The 19,776-nt window shown below is 43.0% G+C and overlaps 1 protein-coding gene across 2 annotated transcripts in view; it reads left to right on the forward strand.

The window, feature by feature from the left end:
- LOC144132941 (uncharacterized) overlaps positions 1-19,776 on the forward strand; it is a 42,858-nt gene that overhangs the window by 20,256 nt on the left and 2,826 nt on the right. The window contains exons 14-23 of one of the 2 annotated variants that reach the window (XM_077665688.1): positions 679-788; positions 3,851-4,088; positions 6,871-7,047; positions 9,534-9,646; positions 10,115-10,173; positions 10,249-10,300; positions 12,508-12,575; positions 13,983-14,080; positions 15,404-15,616; positions 17,547-17,623. In XM_077665688.1, the coding sequence (XP_077521814.1) occupies positions 679-788; positions 3,851-4,088; positions 6,871-7,047; positions 9,534-9,646; positions 10,115-10,173; positions 10,249-10,300; positions 12,508-12,575; positions 13,983-14,080; positions 15,404-15,616; positions 17,547-17,623 (1,205 nt within the window). Of the gene's footprint in view, positions 1-673; positions 789-3,850; positions 4,089-6,870; positions 7,048-9,533; positions 9,647-10,114; positions 10,174-10,248; positions 10,301-12,507; positions 12,576-13,982; positions 14,081-15,403; positions 15,617-17,546; positions 17,624-19,776 lie in introns of those variants that run through there. The other variant, XM_077665689.1, reaches the window with a different exon arrangement.

Raw genomic sequence — 19,776 nt, forward strand, 5'->3', positions numbered from 1 at the left:
TGTTTACTCTTTAACATGCTGGAACTGCTGAGGCTTCCCCATGTCATTTATACCAGAACATGGCTGCAGAGGTAGAAGCCACAATTGGAGAATTTCACTGGTATCTCCATTCTTTGAGCCTACGTAATATTGGATTTGTTTATGAAACGACTGTCTTTGATATCTATGTTTGAAAGCTTATGTTTATGTATGTTTAAAAGCTTCAATTTTACCGAAAAAGTGCATACCATTGCCTCTGAATTTCGGATCTGCCCCGCTGCTGGGCACTGCCATACAAGCCATGTAGAGGCTTCGGCAGGCCCGGCAACACATCATATGTCTTCAATGAGGACTAATAAAGATTTGTTATTATTATAATTATTATGAGTCCCTGAATAGCTGAATAGGTATAGTTTGACGTGAATGGTGTTTAAACACACTAGACTTGATTACGTCTTTTTTATCTAGGTAAGAAAGCTGTGGGGCTTCACTGAAAAGCACGAGGTTCACTGACCCGTGAAATGCTATTATGTCCTCGGGGGGTGGGGTTTGCAGAGCCTCATTTGAGAACTACTGTCATTCGATATGGCGAAAATGATCAACTTATGGTGTGTATATTATGTTAGAACGGCATTAAATGTTTCACTGTAGTTTCATACTGGGGTGTACTTAAAGTGGCTGGGTGATGTGTCAGCACAGCTCCTCAACGGCCTGTTTGGGAGCACCCACGATCTGCGGCCGTCTTCAAGGGTGCTGGTCAAGGCACCACGTTTCGTCGAGCTCGTCAACATGCTCCTGTCCACGGAAAGGTGCAGTGACTTCCTTTCCAGCAAATGAAAACAAATACAGAAAATTATTGGATTATAGGAAATTACTGGAAATTATTGGATGCTGTCATGGTTAAAGCAAGGTCAGTGTTTTGTTTTTATTCATCTGCTCGTTATAACTTATGAGTCCAAGTGCATTTATTGTTCAGCATGCGAAAATTCATCTATTAGTTGCCACTTCTTATTTCTTAGTACCATCCAAGGTGAAAGCTAGAATATGTGTGCTCATATTGGAGCAAAAGTTTTACTCTATATTTAGAGACTGTGGGTTGTTTGTGTTTAAGCATCTTTTGCAAGGCCTGGTTTTGGATTTTCTTCTACCATGTGTTATGTCTCATTTTTGTCATGAATATCGAGCGCAGTGGATGCACCTTTGCTTCACATACACCTTCATTACTTCATTATATTAAGTTTGGGCTGTAATAAGTGCTTATAACCAAGAGTGACTGATAACTGTACTGGAGTCAAGTTGTGTTGGTGCTCATTTTGGTATGTCTGCTATTGCCCTTGACAAGCAGGCCTTGGAAGAAACTGTTCACAATAATTTTAGGCTGCAATTTTGAAAGAATGACACACTGATGGAAGTGCGTTACTCATACAAATACTTATTAGTCAGTGGTCTGAAAACGGCCAAGAATTGAGTAACCCGTACTAGTTCTTCTTGGTGGTTTGCAATCTCAAATTGTTGGCAGGGTAGAATGATGCATGGTGCACTACTAAGGTCTGCTTGCATGGGGAACCAATTGTGCCTGTGCAGAGACAGGCCTGCCCACATCTGTTGCCTCAAGACTACATGGTCATGGCAACACATTGCGTACTACACTTTTCTAAATATCTTAATGCGTCCAACCTGAACTTAAATTGCAGGAATGCTGAAATGAGCTGCTAGGCTTTTTTTGTTCCAAGGGTCTGACGGAAACAGCACTAAAGGTAGGATGGACAGAAAACAGCACAAACTGCGGTGCTGACTGATAATGATGCCGTTTTTTTTTTTCTTGAGATGACAACTGATATAGTCGTTTTTTCACTGTTCGTAACAAAAAATAACCTTGGGATTTTCTCAGGACCCTTTTTGTGATGAAGGGAGATATTTTTTTTACATTAATGGTATGGCTGACAGACTAATGCATGAATTTATACTCCTCTGACTACGGAACACCTCTCATGTCATATGGCCATGCTAATGTTGATGCCTCGCAATTATATCGCATTCCTCGAAAAGTGGCTTGTTAATTTGAAAATGACTGTACTCGCTGTCATCTCAAGAACTAAACATTGGGTCAGCACGGTTGTTTGCAGCTCTTTCTACCTGTCCTATATTTAGTGCTGTTTCTGCCTGTTTCTTGATGCAGACTAAATTTCCGCGTTGGCCTTGCGAAGATATCCGGCAATGACAGCCTGAAGGTGTGTTGCACTTCTTCTGGTAGAATGGTTAAGCAGTGCAAACTGCAGCTCATTTCTCATTCCATTCCTCCAATAGACTAGAAAACAAGAATGCCACTGAGGTGGGACAGTATAGTGGCCATTGATGCCAACTTCACTGTCTTAGCTTTTTCCTTACCATGCCTATTCAAACCATTCAGTTTAAACAGTGCTGTAAAATTCTCCATTCTGAGCAATTCAGTTTTGCTTCTCGACAAGTAACACCATTCAGTATGTTGCAAAAAGGCTGTACGTCAGTTGCAGATTCGTTTTTTTTCATCAGCCACACGGAGTCTTTTTAAACTTCACATGAAACCTGCCAACACAGAGCGATCACAAAAGCATGTCACCCAACTAGGCATCCTCTTCTCACACTGACCCGTGCTCAACAGCGACAATATTCTCATGATCTCACAGCATCGACATTCGACCGTGTAGGTCCAAGAGACAGCTTTTTGTGAAAAGACGATGACCATTCGTCTATTTTAGTTCTTACAGAGATTACTGCTCCTCCCAACAGGGACAGTCAAGAGATAACTATCTGTAACTTTCGTTTCCGCCATTGCCGAGAAGATTCACTGCTTTCAGGGCCTCTCTGAGGGTGCCGGATATGTTCTGAAGGATTCCGTGCCACCAACAGTGTAGCGGGCAGAGTTATTTGCAAGATGGCGCAGGGCCCACCTTGGCACTGCACTGCTAAGTAGCCCAAAGTGCTGCGAGTGAACTTTTTTTGCTGCCCAGAAAATTTAGCACTTTTCTTCTCTAACTTTGAATACTCATTTTTTGCATGGTAGCGGAAAAAATATATTCTAGATTTTTTATTCACCTGTTTTAAGATGATATGCTTAATATATCTTTGTGGCTTTGTTTGAGTCTCAAACTTTGCCAAAGTTTTTTCTTTCGTAAGCAACATATGCAACATATATTGCTTTCTTTTCTTTGTATCATTGAAATGAGAATTTTATTATCTGTGTTATAGTGTACTGCAATACTGAAAGATTTTTAAATTATTGGGTGGAAAAAAAATTTCTGCACACCATTCTGAAGTAGCCTGTTTTTCTGTGGTTAGGAAAGATTTGAAGCCATTTTAGTGAGGCTTACATAATTTTATCACTTGGAAGACGTGATCCATATTCTTGAGCTTGTTCTTTGTTAGAAGCACCATGAATGGTTTCTCATTAGGGCCTTCCTTTAATACTGCAACCATTCTGCAGTTTTTCTGCTCCTGTAATTCTGTCTGTAGTCTGTCTAGGTGGCAGAGGAAGCTACTTGCTATGTTGGGAAAAGGAGTTTAAGGGGCACTGACATACCATGACGCGACCTTCAGCGTCAGCTGTTTGTGGTGTGGGGGGCCATGTTGTGTTGAAGGGCCATGTTCAAGGATGTCATGGGCATGTGTAAAAGGTTAATGCCTCTTAAATTAGTCGCATGACCCATGGGTCATGTGACTGGTGGTGATGGGTCCCGTGACCTTGTTATATGTTAATGGGTCCCGTGACCTTGCTATATGTTAATGTTATTTCACACAGATTACACCACGAGACCCCTGGGAGAGTCTGGATCCTACATTTGGCGCTGAAAAATCGGAACATACTCTGAGTACTTGTGTCTCTCACCTGCAGGGAAGCTCTGCACGAGTACATGGTCCTGCTGGCCCTACTGCATCTAGCCCCCTTCCTGGACATTCCGGAAGCACCCAGTATGTTCTTGAGCTCGCTGACAGGTGAGGCCGTGTCGTGGGAGGCATCCCCTCCGCGCTGGCGTGTCTGCCTGCGCCTGGCCGAACGCACCCTGCCCAACCTGATGCAAATGGCCTATGAGCAGGTCTTCAAGGGGAGCAACATCTTCGACGAAGTCATGGTACGGCAGAATACGCTGCGGTCCTCACTAGTGTTGAAAGTGTGGCAAAATAAATTGCGTGCTTTCCGTTTCTTGATGGAAACACTGGCTTTTGCCCTGCAATGGGAGAAATAAGTTCTTGCGCATTTGCTTGTACAGAACTTGTTGGAACTTGGTGGATGTTTTTGAGACTGTACAGATGGGAAAAAGAGAGGCTTATTAACGCAATGGACACAGAGGTGAGGATAGGGCAAGGCAGCAGACATCGTCTTGCTCTGTCCTTGTCTTTGCGCACATCACTACATTATTCATGAGTTACTGACTATCCCAGACCCACATGTTAGCCAGAAGGATGTGGGTTCTTAAGAAAGAAGATAAGAAAAGAAAAGATTGAACATGCTAGTTGTGATGATGTAGACATTCTTCTTAACTTTTTCATGACTTTGGCCAAATCAGAACTGGGAAGTGTGTTTTGTATGCAAACTGCTTATGAAACACTGCGCTGGTGTGTTTGGCTCTTTGCTTCTTGCAATGCATGAAAGGAGAAAAAAAGAGGCAAGTTTTCTTAACCTCATCTGTATTCTTCGTGGACTAGTAATGGTCAGTGCTTGAACAGTGCGGTTGCCATGTTCTGTGGTTGACAGCCTTGTTTTCATTGAGTCCCAGTGTCTGTAATTAGCCGTAGCAACTAACAAATAAGAGCTTGTTACATCTATCATCAAGCACTTGCTCTCTGTGTTGTCGGTACCTCATCATTGACACTCTGCCATTTGGACTTGTATTTCTAATTTCTGTGACTGGCATTGGCTCATGTGCTCTTGGTCTCTAAGGTATGCAAAGCTTTTAAAGCTAGGAAATACTAATTGGTGTAGCCTAGCCTCTACTGAAAACTGTTCAAGCACAGGATGATAATAATACCCTTGTCACACAGGCACTTTCAAAGGCTACGGAGTCTAGGACCTTTGAGATTCTCAGCAGCTATTAAACTCGAAGGAGTTGTACCGCTGCTACACGGCAACTTGATGGCCATCAAGAGATTCCAGCATTTCACGCCAGTATTCTGTGGCACCTGTTGTCACCAATAATTTAGCAGGCATGCAAGCAACCAGTCAACAAGTTTAAGCTGAAAAGTTAAAATCACAATGTTTATTTATTACCTTAATAGTAATAGCTTTTGAAATTAATTTTGTTGTTTTGGCCAAGCTGTATAGCATTCATGCACTTTGAGCAAGCTGATGTCGGTTGTTTTTCTATCACTGGCAACAATAATATTGTGCTTGTTGTGGTGTTTTGTAGCCTGGCCTGCATTTTTTTCTGCAAATTAAGTTGTTTCCAAGTTTCAGAATTTCCAAGTTTCATAATTTTTAAGCAATTGTACTGCTCTGATTTTATTCGCCAGCACTTTGTTTTGAGCACTTTGCTTCCAAAAGAGTGCGAAACCGCTCAAAGGCATTCGAAATCTCGATAGAGTTCCATCTTGCTCCATCGTCTCAATAGACTTATTGACTCGATGGCCGTTGGAGCTGCCCGTATAGAGTAATCAGTTGGCCATTATGTCAATAGACTACCATTTCGAAGGCCTTCAAGATGTCTGTGTGACAGGAGTGTACAGGGCATTTCACCCAAGTGTTTACAAAATTTTTAAAAATAGGCTTTTTGAGATAGAAGAACGCTTTTCGGCATAGCATTGTCAGCTGTGTAGTACATCAGAATACAACTAATACGTGCTAACTAGCAGGCTGATTAACAAGTATTGAATTGCTAACTTTCTAAGTATTACTGTTAGGATCCTTAATTATTGAGAGGCATGTAGCTCACCTTAAATAATATCCATATTAGTTTTTAGAATTTCGAAAACGCAGTTACCCTCCGCGCTGTGGCCCAACAAATTTTGGCTATTTCGACAAGTTACATGCACTGGAGGGATTCCTTTGCCTGCAAGCGTCTCGAAAATGCATGTATTTTGGCGAGATGTAGCCAAAATTTGTTGGGCCACAGCGGCTAGGGTAACCGCGCTTTTGAAATTCTAAAAACTCATGAATATTACTTAAGGTGAGCTAAACACCTATCAAGAATTAAGGAGACTAACAGTACTAGTTAAAAAGTTAACTATTCAGTATTAGTTAGTTAACCCGCCGCGGTGGCTGAGTGGTTACGGCGCTCGGCTACTGATCCGGAGTTCCCGGGTTCGAACCCGACCGCGGCGGCTGCGTTTTTATGGAGGAAAAATGCTAAGGCGCCCGTGTGCTGTGCGATGTCAGTGCACATTAAAGATCCCCAGGTGGTCCAAATTATTCCGGAGCCCTCCACTACGGCACCTCTCACTTCCTTTCTTCTTTCACTCCCTCCCTTATCCCTCCCCTTATGGCGTGGTTCAGGTGTCCAAGGATATATGAGACAGATACTGCACCATTTCCTTTCCCCAAAAACCAATTAATAATAATAATAATTAGTTAACCAGCATACTAGTTAGCAGATCTTAACTGTATTCTATTGCACTACACCATGCACTTACAATACTATGCTGAGAAAAGCCATCTTCTAACTCAAAAAACCTGTTTGTAAAAATTGCGTAAAGTCTTAGGTACCTAAAACACCCTGTATAAGATATGTCCTACTCTTTCAGGATTGCTTGCTGTATCAGTCATTATGTTGTATCTGACACTGAAATGCTGTGGGATGTGAACTAACCGTTTCATACCGGCACGATCTGCTTGATTGCTGCAGAAAGTTTTGCACTAATTCATTCATAGGCTTCAGATTGTGCAGGAAGTTTCCTGACCTATTTGTCACAAACGTGCAGGGGGACATCATGGTGGAAGAGGTGCGCAATGGCCTGGTGGAGTACATTGACAGCCTAAACCTTCTGGATGCCTGGTCCAAGATAATCGCAAAGATCAAGGTTCGGAACACCAAGGTCTACACTTTCTATCCCATCGTCCTGGCTGACCCCAAGAATTTGGCTGCATATGTCAAAAAGGTAACAGATCAAACTTTTTTTGGCGGCGTTTATTTATGTATTTATTTCAATGCCTTCAAGGCCCCTGGAGGCATTGCAGAAGGGAGTGGAATGCATGAATAATATCTATATGTATGTAATTATAACACAGGAATTGCGGCAATACAGAGGGAAAAAAAATAGGAACAACAATAACACGGTAAAATGCAGATTAGTGGGAGTAAACATGTTCTTCGAGAGCAGATTTGAACAAAACAGACTCGGTAATTGTGGCAATTTAGGTGGGCAGGTGGTTCCATTCATTGCTTGTCTTTGGAATAAATGAGTGGAAATATGCGTTCATGCAACAAAAGGGGATGCCAACTTTATGAGGGTGATCTCTACGGGATGAAATGCATTCAGGTTCAGAGAGAAGTGCTTCTTTAAGATGGCGATTGTGATGATAAATTTTGTGAAAGAGAGATAAGCGAGACACTTTTTTTTGTAAGGAAAGAAGTGGAAGGTTCAAAGTAGCTGTTATGTCTGATACACTTGATAAACGAGAGTAGTTGTGAAGTATGAATCTTGCACAGCGATTTTGCACAGACTCCAACATTTGAGTGTGACATTCGAGACCAGGATCCCACACCGAGCATGCATATTCCAGTTTTGGGCGTACGAGTGATTTATAGAATAGAAGTTTTAAAGAGGACGGTGCCATAGTAAAATTTCGCCTTAAATATTCAAGCATGCGATTGGCATTGCTGCAAATGAAATTATATGTGTTTGCCAGGTCAGATTGTTATTTATGTAAACACCTAGGTATTTGTAAGATGTTACATGTTCTAGGCAAAGGCCATCGATCTGGTAGTCAAAAAGGTCAGTGGAAACAGGAGGCGGGTTCCGGGAAATTCGCATTGCTTTGCACTTATTAGGAATAAGGCGCATGTTCCAGGTGTTACACCAGTTGGATATGCTGTTAATGTTGGACTGTAGTTGGGCAGAGTCAGAGATAGAAGAAATCATTCTGTAAATTATGCATTCATCGGCAAACAATCTAATAGAAGAGTTATTGTGGTCAGGTAAGTCATTAATGTAGATAAGGAAAAGTAATGGTCCCAGCACAGAACCATGGGGTACGCCGGAATAAACTGGAGAAGGAGAAGAATCAGAGTTATTGGCATATACAGACTGTGTTCTGTTGAGGAGAAAATTTTCGATCCATGCTAAATAAAAGGCTGGGACCGATGCTAAGCTTGCTAAGCTTCAAACAAAGTAATTGATGGTTAACAAGATCAAATGCTTTGGAGAAATCTAGAAATATGCAGTTGATGAAGGATCCAGAGTCTATGGCAGCAAGAAGGTCATCAGTGAAAGATATGAGCTGTGTCCCACATGAAAACGATTTGAAAAACCCATGCTGATGTGGCGTAAAGAATTAGTTATTTTCAAGAAAATTAACCAGGTTAGAATTGATTATACGTTCGAAGATTTTGCATGGAACGCTAGTTAAGGAAATTGGTCTATAGTTAGTGGGTGAAAGTGCGTCACCGAACTTGAATAACGGTACCACCTTGCCCACCTTCCAGTCGTCTGGTAACACTGAAGAATTCAAAGATTGAGTAGACAGGTTAGAGAGGATTATGGATGAGTATACATCGGTACTCTTCAAAAACTTCGAATGAATACCATCTACGCCCGAGGACGAGGACAGTTTTAGGTTCTTAAGTTTTGCACACCGACCGAGTCAATAAGTACAGTGTTCATTGGAGGAAAATTCGTGTCATGGCGTTATGCTTGGTGTTATGCTTTATTTTTGTTTATTGTGCTACCTGCTTTTGCTCATCACGCTTTGCTCTTTGGAACCGCTTCCATCTTTACCTTTTTCACAAAATATACCACTATGCTCCCACACTTAAGTCTCTTGTCTATTCATCCTATGCCTACCGGCAGTCCAAAGTTAAAATCCTTACACTGTGATACTAACATTTGCTTAACTCTTTCTTTTTCCTCAAACAAGGGAATGTCTTAAGTGACATACTCTCATTCTGTGCTAACATAGCAGGTGTGACATATTTTTAAAATGCCGTAGATTAGAAGCAAACAATATTGCAGAATGTGTGCTCTGTGTTCAATAATTTTGCTACTGCATGTTCTTCCGCTAATATTTTAAAACTGACGCTTATGCTTCTTGATCGCGACAGTCTTCCTGAGCTGCTTGACCCACAATCTGTTAGAAAAACAGTGTGGAGTTTAGGACAGCCAGTTTTTTTTTTTCATTAGCCATCTTATAAGACAGCTGTGACCAGCCAGGCATTAGCGGCTGAATGTTCTTGATGATGATTGGGACATTTTTTTGGCTCATGGTCAACTTTCACCAAACAGTGCCAAAAACAAGGTTAATAGCCAATGCAAGTTTGGGTTGCATCGGTGGATTTCTCTAAAACCTGAGCTGGATAATTATTTTTTGCACTGACATTGTCAGGCAATTTATGGGCCTTTCTTTTTTGTCCGGAAATTTCTCACAGCTGGAACGCAGTGTCAGCTGGGATGGAGACATAATGGAATACTACATACGTCTCCGAGGCTTTCTGGCCCAGATGAAGGAACGAGACGAGACCCTCAATTTTTTTCTTCCCAGGTAAGTGAAGGCGTGTCACCTGTAGCATAAACGTTTGCTTTTAATTTTAGATGCAGATCTTGGGCCTTTATAGATTCCATTGCTGTCATCTTCAGGAGGCCTGCATATGCTGTGTTAGCATATTTGTCCATGGGCAACTTTTTTCGTCAGCATGAGCCAACCAGAACTATTTATGCATTTGTTATCAAGCTTATGTGACTATCTAAGAAAGTTTGAACTGGAGATCATGTAACAACTTGCATTATAATTTGCTGTTTTCACCTGTGCTTGCTCATGTTTGCATGCGTGTTAATGTGTGTGCATGTTCATCTGTGCATCCTAACTGGCCTACACATTATCGGCGCTTGTTCCTGCTAACACGTCAAGCATTGTCATAACCATGCAGGCATGCTTGAATAACTTAGACAAGTAGTTTATGGCTACTAATGCACTAAGTTCTACATATTGAAAATGCTTTTTGTAATGCAGGTGGAAGCATTCCATTTTTGATCCTGAATGTGTCTACTATCCGCGGAGGGATGTCGTGTGTAAGTGTGGGGCACATTGGCGTTCCTGATCGTCATGCCTCAAAAATCTCATTTGGTTCTTGTGCTTTGGCACAGATGTTCCTGTGGGATTTTTTAACCTGACTGTTCCCACAAGCCCAAGAGAGAGGTATGTGGTTCCTGCACTGCTCCTGAATAGATTTTGTGGCTGCCTAATACTTTTTATTCCCAAGGGATATTTGGCGACTCAGCCGTTCTCTGTAAGAAAGCAAGCTCTGTCATAAGAAACACTGATTTTAAGTTTTGTCTAACTTAACATGGAGGTGGGATGTGCAAAATTAAGCTCATGCACTTAAGGCATGCACACTGATGCTGCATAAAAGGCAGTGTGAAACCAGACAACAAAAATGTCTTTCAAAAGGGACAGTGTAGATGTGTTTATATGGCTACCAGTGACCACGTTATTTTTTGTGACAAATGACTTGTTTCAAAAAATGTTCAGTGAGTGTACTAACTACATAAGAATGCAAAACCAGGACCGGGCTGCGAACATCCTAACTTTACTGATGTTAAGTCAGAAATGAACATCTGCTGTGAATTCGTTGGCATTGATTCTCTTTTTTTTTTTTATTGGTGCTTAAGTAGCTTGTGCAGCTTTTTGTGCGTATTACTTACTTGATTTGCATGTAAAATTCTCACTCATTTTGAAAGGATTGCTACCATTTTCTTTGTGCTATTGTGTGTGAATGTTTTTGTTTATGTGCTGGTACAGCCTAAACTGCTGCTGCTTATAATATAAAATGTGAACAATGAAGCCGTGATTGTGAACAAGGAAGCCGTAGGGCTTCTGAAACGTCAGTGCGTTTCATTAAACTTTGACTTGGTCAGTGACCCTATATTTTTTCTGTATGAAATGTGGGAATCATGAAAATCTTCATTATAAGCGTTACCTTACTACAGCCAAAACGATACTTCTAATGTACTTGTGCATTCAGCACCGTAGACTACCTTTCAAGTGAGTCTCGCAGCACATTAGGCAAAGCAATACAACAATTACAGGCAGCAACATTTATTTCATTGCTTTGCTAAAGTATTGTGGTGAATGAGAACTTCTTTCTTCTTGCTGCCGTGATATGACTGCATTACTGATGACTGTCCTCAACATCGTTCAGATGCTTGAGCGCTTGCTTGAACAGGTTCTGCAGCGCTCAGTACAGCCATACTTTTGTGATGCAATTGAACTGTGAAGTGTGTGTGCAGGAAACTTCTGCACAAAACTTCTCTTCGTCATGATTGTCCCCAGACAGCAGCTTATTGTGGTCATGCTCCGGCGCCAATATTTATACATTCGTGGCTGCTGGTTCGCGTACAGAGACGACATTGCCCTCGTCACCAAAATCTACGAATATTTCGTTTTTAAGCACTGCCGTTGTCATTGTGTGAGATCCTGGCGTTGCTCACAAAACCAGCCTTCTGAAAGTGCTTTTTGATAGCTGTTGCGTTTACATTCTATTCGCGAACTGTGGTCGCATCAAAGCGAGACCTCATATCTGCATGAATTGCTTCCGTTCTAAGTTACTAACTGCCTGATGTTCACATACGCCACTCTTGCAGTATGGTTTTACCGAAGCTGTTGCGTGTTCGAGATGGGAAGTTTGCGTATTTAGGGCTATTGAAAGAACAGGCTTATTGGAAACTGAAATGCAGTAGATGCAGGCCGACTTGCTCAATGTTGCACCGCAACACAACCACAAACTACGATGTTTTGAAACACCCGGCAGGCCTTCTCTTGGCCAGTTTTAACAACAAAATGCAGCACTCCGCCGTTGACCCTGGAATTGGGCTGCTGCATGTGTGCGTAAAAATGGCGCATGGTAGAAGCACCTGGGGTTATGAGGAGTGAGAGCGTGTCTTCATAGTTAGCCCAGTCAGAGTGCCCACCAGAAGTACACAGGAGATCGAGCAAACTGCAAGAATTCCTGCTTTGGGAGTTTTTTTTATCTGCTGCTTTCAGCCTTGAGCTGTGGTGCTCAATTAATAGCTCCTTCCTTTGTTTTTTCCAATATTAACGAATTGCCGCTAGAGCTGATACGTGGGCAACACAGCCTTCCAGATACTGCACTATAGGTGGTCTGTTGTTGCACGTGGCTTGGATTTTAAGAGGCACGCAAGTACTTCTAGTTCTACGGGAATTGGAAATGGTGGTCACAGAATTCTGTGCGTTATGCAGTCCCGCACTATAATTTAGTTACATTACAGTCTGAGCTCTATATATGTGCGTCCCATCAACCTTTATAATTATGACTTTAAGGCCATGTAGCTGACCAAAACCTTCTGAGAAATAGAAATGAATTGAATGTGAATGTGGTTGTACAGGATGTTCCATGTCCCACGCGCCGGCCCACGCCTCATCGGCTGCTTTTTCAGGGCCATCTTGGAGAACAGTAAGTCGGCAGCCTGTGGTGCTGTGTGCCATGATTCATTTCTTCAGAATTTCTGCCCTGTGAAGCGTACGCTTGTTTTTAGGATGACTGCTGTCTGCCATAGTTGTTGGGTTCCTTTTTGTGTACACAGAACAGTTGTTGGTAACACCTAGTTGGGCTACTTCAATTGCTGAATGAAGATAGGAGGTTAACAGTGTCTTTTTTCATGGTGGTGAGAGAGGGGGAGGGATTGATTTGTGTACTTATTTATCTCAGTATACTATACTGTCAAGGCCTAGTGGTTTTTTTTTAGGGGTTGGTACAGCTATAATGAGAAAGAAGAGAACATAATTTTCTAAACTTGTCTTAACTACTTAAACGAAGGAGAAGAGGTTAGTGTGAAAAAATTTCTCAAGAGTGAGTGAGTGAGTGTTATTGATGTGTCAATCTGGAATGTTTAATCATGCGAAAACTCATTGGGATTAAATCTTAAACGTGCAACAAAGTGGCAAAAGTACATTGTTGGGATGAAACATGGAACACAGGGTGCCATTTCAAAACCTACCAGTTTTAGAACTGCCTAGGTCTTTTCCTTTTTTAGAGAGAGCTACACTGGGCTAGCAGTCGAGCATTTCGCAGTGGCTGGGAGAGGCCAGTTGTGCGCATGAGCCGTTACCATGGCAATTAGAGAGGAGCAGCTGGTGCGGCGTGCGCATCGCCGTTGCCGCGGCCGCGCGCCCGCTCCACTGTCGGAACGAAGCGTGCCGCACGCTTCCTTGCCGCCTCGCCGTACGCCGCAAATCGCTCTATCACCCGAACTGCTCATCGCATACGCAGCATTGCTTATAAAAGGCGAAGATGTAATGGGTGGCTGTATCACAACGTTTGACATGGATGCAGAGAAGGAGAGTGCAGCCACTGCTAAACAGCCGTAAAGACGAGAAAATGAACTCTCCTGATCCTGAGGTTGTCGCCTGGCAGTTGGCGACTCAACAAACAAAGAATGAGCGGCAGAAGGCGAAGAGAGCAGCGGAGACGCCCGAACAGAGAGAGGAACGGCTTGCCAAACGGAGATGCCAGACTGCAGAGCGTAAAAGACGGCGCATAACCGCCGAGATGGAGCCTAATGCCTTTCATTGCTAACAATACAGTGACCACAACAAGCTCAGCCAGGGAAACATACCTCTCGCTACGTATATATCCTGGCATAGCCGAGCTATGCCACTGCCAATTTTTTCTCTGGCATGACTGTTCAGGATATCTCAACGAAATTCTTTACAAGGCATCAATGTAGTAAAATGTTTTCTTGCTTTTCCTCTCATCTAAGACAGCCAGGTTTTTTTTTCTCTGTGATTGTTACTTGTTATTGTATTACCAACATAATTAGCTCCAGCACACACCTCAGCTTTCACTGCGTGCTTGACGCAGCCAATATGTACAAGCCAGAGGGTCTCTGGTGGACGGAGGCAACACAGGCTGCCTTCCAGGAGAGCATGGCGTGTCTGGAAGAGAGACGCAATGAGATGGTGAGTGTAACTCAGTTTAGTTTAGTTTTGATGTTGTTTTATCCCGGTGATTTTTTTTTCTGACCTCGGATGGTGAACAAAAGTGCAATAGAGTTGGTGTGCCAAGTGGCAGGTGAATGCAAACATAATGCAGAAAACAGTGTTGAGCTACAGTAATCAATTCATTAATGCACCTGCTAAAGTAAGAAAGCACAATAATATTTGCATTACGATGTAATAATGAATATGTGCAGTAGCATGACCCTGTAACAAAATTGGCAATCTTATAAATTTATGTATTATACTGGAGAAGATGAAAGGGACTTCTAAGCTACATTAGTAATGCTGCAGTGCTCAAAAACATTCTCCAGCAGAAAAAGCAATTGCAGAATGGTATGTTTGATGTATGACGGCGTGAGTTCTTTGTGCACCAATAAGCCCAACAAAAACAAAACCATAAAACAACACACACACTATAGAATGAAAAATATTGGTGCTATAGTATATAACAGTGGAAGACCAGGCCTAGTACGTGTTGTGTTGCATGTGTATAAAACTCTGAGTGTTGTAGTCATGTACCCAGCTTTTGGCTAGAATTTTGCTGGTTGCACTTGCCACCTACATCACGCTTTTATTTTCATCTTACTGCTAAAGACAGATATCTTGTTACAATTTTTGGAATTTTTCTGGCTTTATTAAACAGTCACTCGCTTCCTAATAATCTTTCATCATTGTGGCTGGGCCGTTAACTCTAATCAAGAGTTGTCTGTAGCACAGGTCGTTATGTCCCTGTAAATAGGATTCCTTCATCAGGCAGTCGAGTGAGGTCAAGATGCATTCCTTTTTTTTAACTCCTTTGTAGAGTCACGCATATCGCAACACATAATCATGATAAAATTTAGGAGGGAAAGTCGTATCTGTGTTCACCTTGAAGATGATGATGATTATGGGTTTTTATGGCGCAAGGGCACCTATGGCCAAAGAGCGCCATGACACAAGGTATTTTCGACTTCTCAAGGTGGGGTCAAAGACCCATTTCCCAAGCATTTCACCCTAAATTGGCCGAGCACCAGACCAGGGGAAAGCTTGTACCCATTGTATCACCGGTGGGTACCAGGCGGCACTGGGGATCGAACCCCGCACCTCCTGCATGCGAAGCGGATGCTCAACCACTTGTCCACCGCTGCGGTACCTTGAAGAATCAAACAGCAAATTCAGCTTGAATGTGTTGCATTACCGCTGAATGAACTTGACGTTCAGGGATGTTTCTTGCCCATAGAGTAGTTAGATTTGGACTCTACCTCGCGAACAGCTTTCTACCTTTTCTTTTTCTTGTGGGTGCAGGTGTATCAACACAGAGGGATTAATCTGCAAGATGCGAGCAGGGGCCTCAACCTGCAAGGCCTGAGTGATATTGAGGACAACGTAGCTGTGCGCATCTCCGCCAAGGTGTACGATGACCAGCTGTTTACAAACCGGTACCTCAACCGAGACTACCGGCTGCCTGGGGTGGAGCACCTGACCTCCAAGCAGCTCTTCTTCATCTACCTTGCTAGGGTCAGTGAACTTTCACTGCCACTTGGAGTGGACATGTTCCTGTACTCTGCAACAACTTTGTCTGGCAATGGTGCAGAAGCTATGGATCCGAAACATGCCTTCTCTTTCTATGCAGCAGAAATTAGTCCCTGCTTGCAGTTAATTGGCTTTCTCTTAAAACATAGTATAATTCGTTAAGGCACACTTCTAACACAATTTGCGAACTTTCAATGCCGAAAGTCAAGGAAAAAAAACAAGTTTTCTTGATTACAACAAATTTGCTAGGCACATCTAGTTACAAGAATTTTCGATACGTGGCGCCAGCTGCCCCAGCAACGGAAGGAAGATGCTGCAGTGAGAGCAATGCGTCTGTTGGGCAGGCAAGCCTTCATGCTCCAAAAGAATGGCACAGTTAAGAGTGGTCTGCTCATGTAGCCTTTCCTTCATTTCCAGGAAAAATTGTCTGCAAGTATAGATGTTATCAATAAGAGGTCGATGGGCGCCGGCTTATTTGGCACAGGGTTATGCTCATAGTACACGAAAGAGTTGAGGATTAACTCCCCACGTTTTCCCCCCAGCCCAGAAAAACGGTTATCCCGAGGGTCATGAAAAGGTCTATAGGATTGATCTCAGCCTGCCTTTTGCTCTAATTCTTCCCTTGGGAAAGAACCACAAACACATGGCCACTTGTTGCAATGTGGTACATGAGTTTGTGGTGATCAGTTGTGGGTGGTGTCCGTGGGCCATCAGGCGTATCAGAAATTTTCAGAGGCAGTAAGTACTGCTGTAGTAATGCCTGGAAACAAAAAGGAATTAGTCTGCAAGGATGCATGGTTCAAGGCTGATGAGGCAGCTTCACTCGCACAATTCTGTGATGCTCATGAGCCAGCTATTAGTACCTCTGTTCTTTGTGCATAACCAGGTTGTCAAAGATTATTAAAAATGTAGGGCCCATTTCCCTGTTTTCGAATGAACAGAGCACAAAATGGGAAAAAAAAATTAATCCAGAAATTGGCATCTATTGTGGTCTTTCATCGCATATTAATTCTCACCAGCACTGCCCTTCTCACTGCAACGTTCAACTTGAATTGTATAGAAGCATATAATATTACTCTGTCGGCTTATTTCTTTCTGGATTATGTCAAAGGGTGACTCCATTTCACTGCTCCTTTTTGTCTAATTTAAAACATTGGTGTTATTTCTGAGATTTGCTGTGTTTATACCATGACTGAAGTTGATGGAAAAGTGGTTCTGTATATTGTTAGTCAAAACTAGAGCATGTCAACAGATTATGTTGAACTTTTGAATGTGACATTCATGTTTTCATCAGCCAGCATGCTCATGCAAGAAAGAAAAGGATTTGCGAATTTCCCAATATACTATGTTGTGCAGAAGGCAGGTCATCAGCAGTTCTCTGATGGCATGGGCACTTATTTATGAATTCTAGTTGCAGCATGGCAGTACTTTTAGCAGGTGCTGACCACTGTACTGTTTCTGTCAGTGCTGTTTACAAGACCATTTGGCATTATTGCTCTGACTTTTAGCATGTACTTGAAAGTTTTCATAACCACAACCTGCACATTATAGCACTTCACAGGCAAAGTAGTACTCTACGAATGTTCAGTGCTGACAAAATGCTCTGAGGTGTGTTGAAGTTTTTTCACAGCTGTACTCCTTGAAATATGGCTGAAGTGGGACTCAGGGCCACCAAAGAACAACATTTTGCAAGCATGTTACCGTGTTCTTTCAGTCAGCAGTTAGGAAGAGGGGAGTGAGGGGAGGGGTGGTCTTTGAAGAAATGAATCCTCATGATGCGGTTGTTGAAGCACTGAACTCTGAAACGAAGCATTCTCAACAGTGCCTGTTCCTGTTCCAAAAGCGGGCTTTCAACACAGTAGTGATGAATCCGCAACGTCAACCAACATTTTCTCCTCTCTCATCTTTGTTGTAGAGTCACTGTGAGGCCCCTTCTGTTGAAAAAAGCCTCGAAGATATTCGTTGCTCATACAAGAGCAAAGGAAGATACAGGTGAGTTATTGCAACAGTCTGCTGGTGCAAAAAACACTGATTATTGACAGGTATGGCTTTAATCTCGGATGCTTAATCCTTCGGGGTTGGGGCTAAACATACAGTATCAACATGTTGCAGTAATCGCTTTGAGTTGACTACATCTGCTCAGCCTATGCCACGCAACAAGCTGGATTCTGCAGACAGTAAGGTTTAAACGTACAGTAAAACCTCTTTATAGCGAAAAAGTAAGAATCGCAAAAAAGTTTGCTATAGCCGAAATTCGTAATATAAAATTTCGTCAAACGCGCGCAACAGCGGCGCAGTTTAGTTGTTGGAGACAAAATCTGGCGACCTTTAATAGAGAAACGGAGAGACGTTTTCCCAGGTTTTGGCGGTGTATCGAAGGCGCTCGCGGATATTCCGAAGACCGCAAAAAACCAAGCGCAGGTTAAGTTGGCTTTTTCGCACAGCACCGCAACCGCAGGTTGAGCGCCGGCTACGGTGGCTCCCCCGCATCACAGCAGTGTAGCGTGCAAAGCGGTACGTCGGAGCGAAAGCTATCGCTGTTTTCACCACTTCCGCGACAGCCGAGATGAACGCAGGATAGTTACTGCAAGCTTGCAACCACCTGCGCTGCTGCCTATCGAAAGATGCCGGAGGCGTGAGCGCGTGCTAACTGCAAGACTGCAACCCACACATAAAAGTGAAAACCTTGGTGCGAACGCTTGCCGCATCACCACCAGTCACTTATGCGGTGCGGCGAAGCCTGACGCCTGCATCCGAGCTGGCACAGCTTGGCGCTGGGGAGTTCGATATATCCGTTTCATGGCCAACTGCTTTCGATATATAAAGTAGAAATTGCATGATGCGTTTGTCAAAAATATTTACGAAGAGTTCGATATAGCCAATAATTCGCAATAACCATGTTCGTTATATCTGGGTTCAACTTTTGACTGTGGAAGGTGCATGAATATTTGACTTTTCAAATAGATAGCGGAGAGCACTTGCTCTTTGATTAAATTTGCATCGCACTGTTAGTTTTCGAAGTATTTGAACCTTCTAAATATTAAAAAATTACGAGAATTTTTGGTTATCTATACCCGTAGTAAATACGTCTACTTAGGGCAGGCGGTGGGAGCTGATCGGGATCATGAGAGGGAAATAACTAGAATAAGAATGGGGTGGAGTGCATATGTCAGGTTCTCTCAGATCATGAATGGCAGCTTACTAATATCCCTCAAGAGAAAAGTATGCAACAGCTGTATCTTACCGTTACTCATCTACGGGGCAGAAACTTGGAGGCTAACGAAAAGGGTTAAGCTTAATTTAAGGACAACGCAGTGAGCTATGGAAAGAAAAATGATAGGTGTAACGTTAAGAGACCGGAAGCGGGCAGAGTGGGTGAGGGAACAAACGCGGGTCAATGACATCCTAGTCGAAATCAAGAGGAAGAAATGGGCTTGGGCAGGGCATGTAATGTGAAGGCAAGATAACCGCTGGTCCTTGAGGGTAACGGAGTGGATTCCAAGAGAAGGCAAGTGTAGCAGGGGGCGGCAGAAAGTTAGGTGGGCGAATGAGATTAAGAAGTTTGTGGCCGCGGCTGGCAAAGGACAGGGTTAATTGGAGAGACATGGGAGAGGCCTTTGCCTTGCAGTGGGCGAAGTCAGGCTGCTGATGATGATGGTGACGATGACTCGTGGCCAAACATTGCGGCATTTCCAAACGGAGGCATCTCGCACTTGTAACATCAGCTAACTTCCTCTTTCCTCGGGTGGTAATGCTATAGGCCTTGCATAAAACCAGCGCCCTGATGGCCATCAAGAGTTGCTGATGCATGCTTGCGGGTCAGGAAGTGGAAGTGCTGCACCATGTGTCACGTCACCGCGTCGTGTCATGAACATGATGCAGTCAACAAGAGTGAACAGGTGCCAGGGATCCTCCAGATAATAAGGTTTAAAAATTGGTGTGTTTTCGATCACAACGATAAAAGACTCGACGTGCACGGTGGCGTGGCTTGTGAAGGATAGCGGAGCAGGCGAACTTGCGACCTGCGTGCACTGCCGCAGTTGTTTCGCTGTGACCGCTTTCCATCGATAAAAATATTTATTTCTGTTGTAATGGACAATCTGTTATCAGAACCAGGCCAACCATGCTTCTGCTATAGCAGGATA

The sequence above is a fragment of the Amblyomma americanum genome, chromosome 5, assembly GCF_052857255.1.
Source record: "Amblyomma americanum isolate KBUSLIRL-KWMA chromosome 5, ASM5285725v1, whole genome shotgun sequence".
Classification (NCBI taxonomy): Eukaryota; Metazoa; Arthropoda; class Arachnida; order Ixodida; family Ixodidae; genus Amblyomma; species Amblyomma americanum.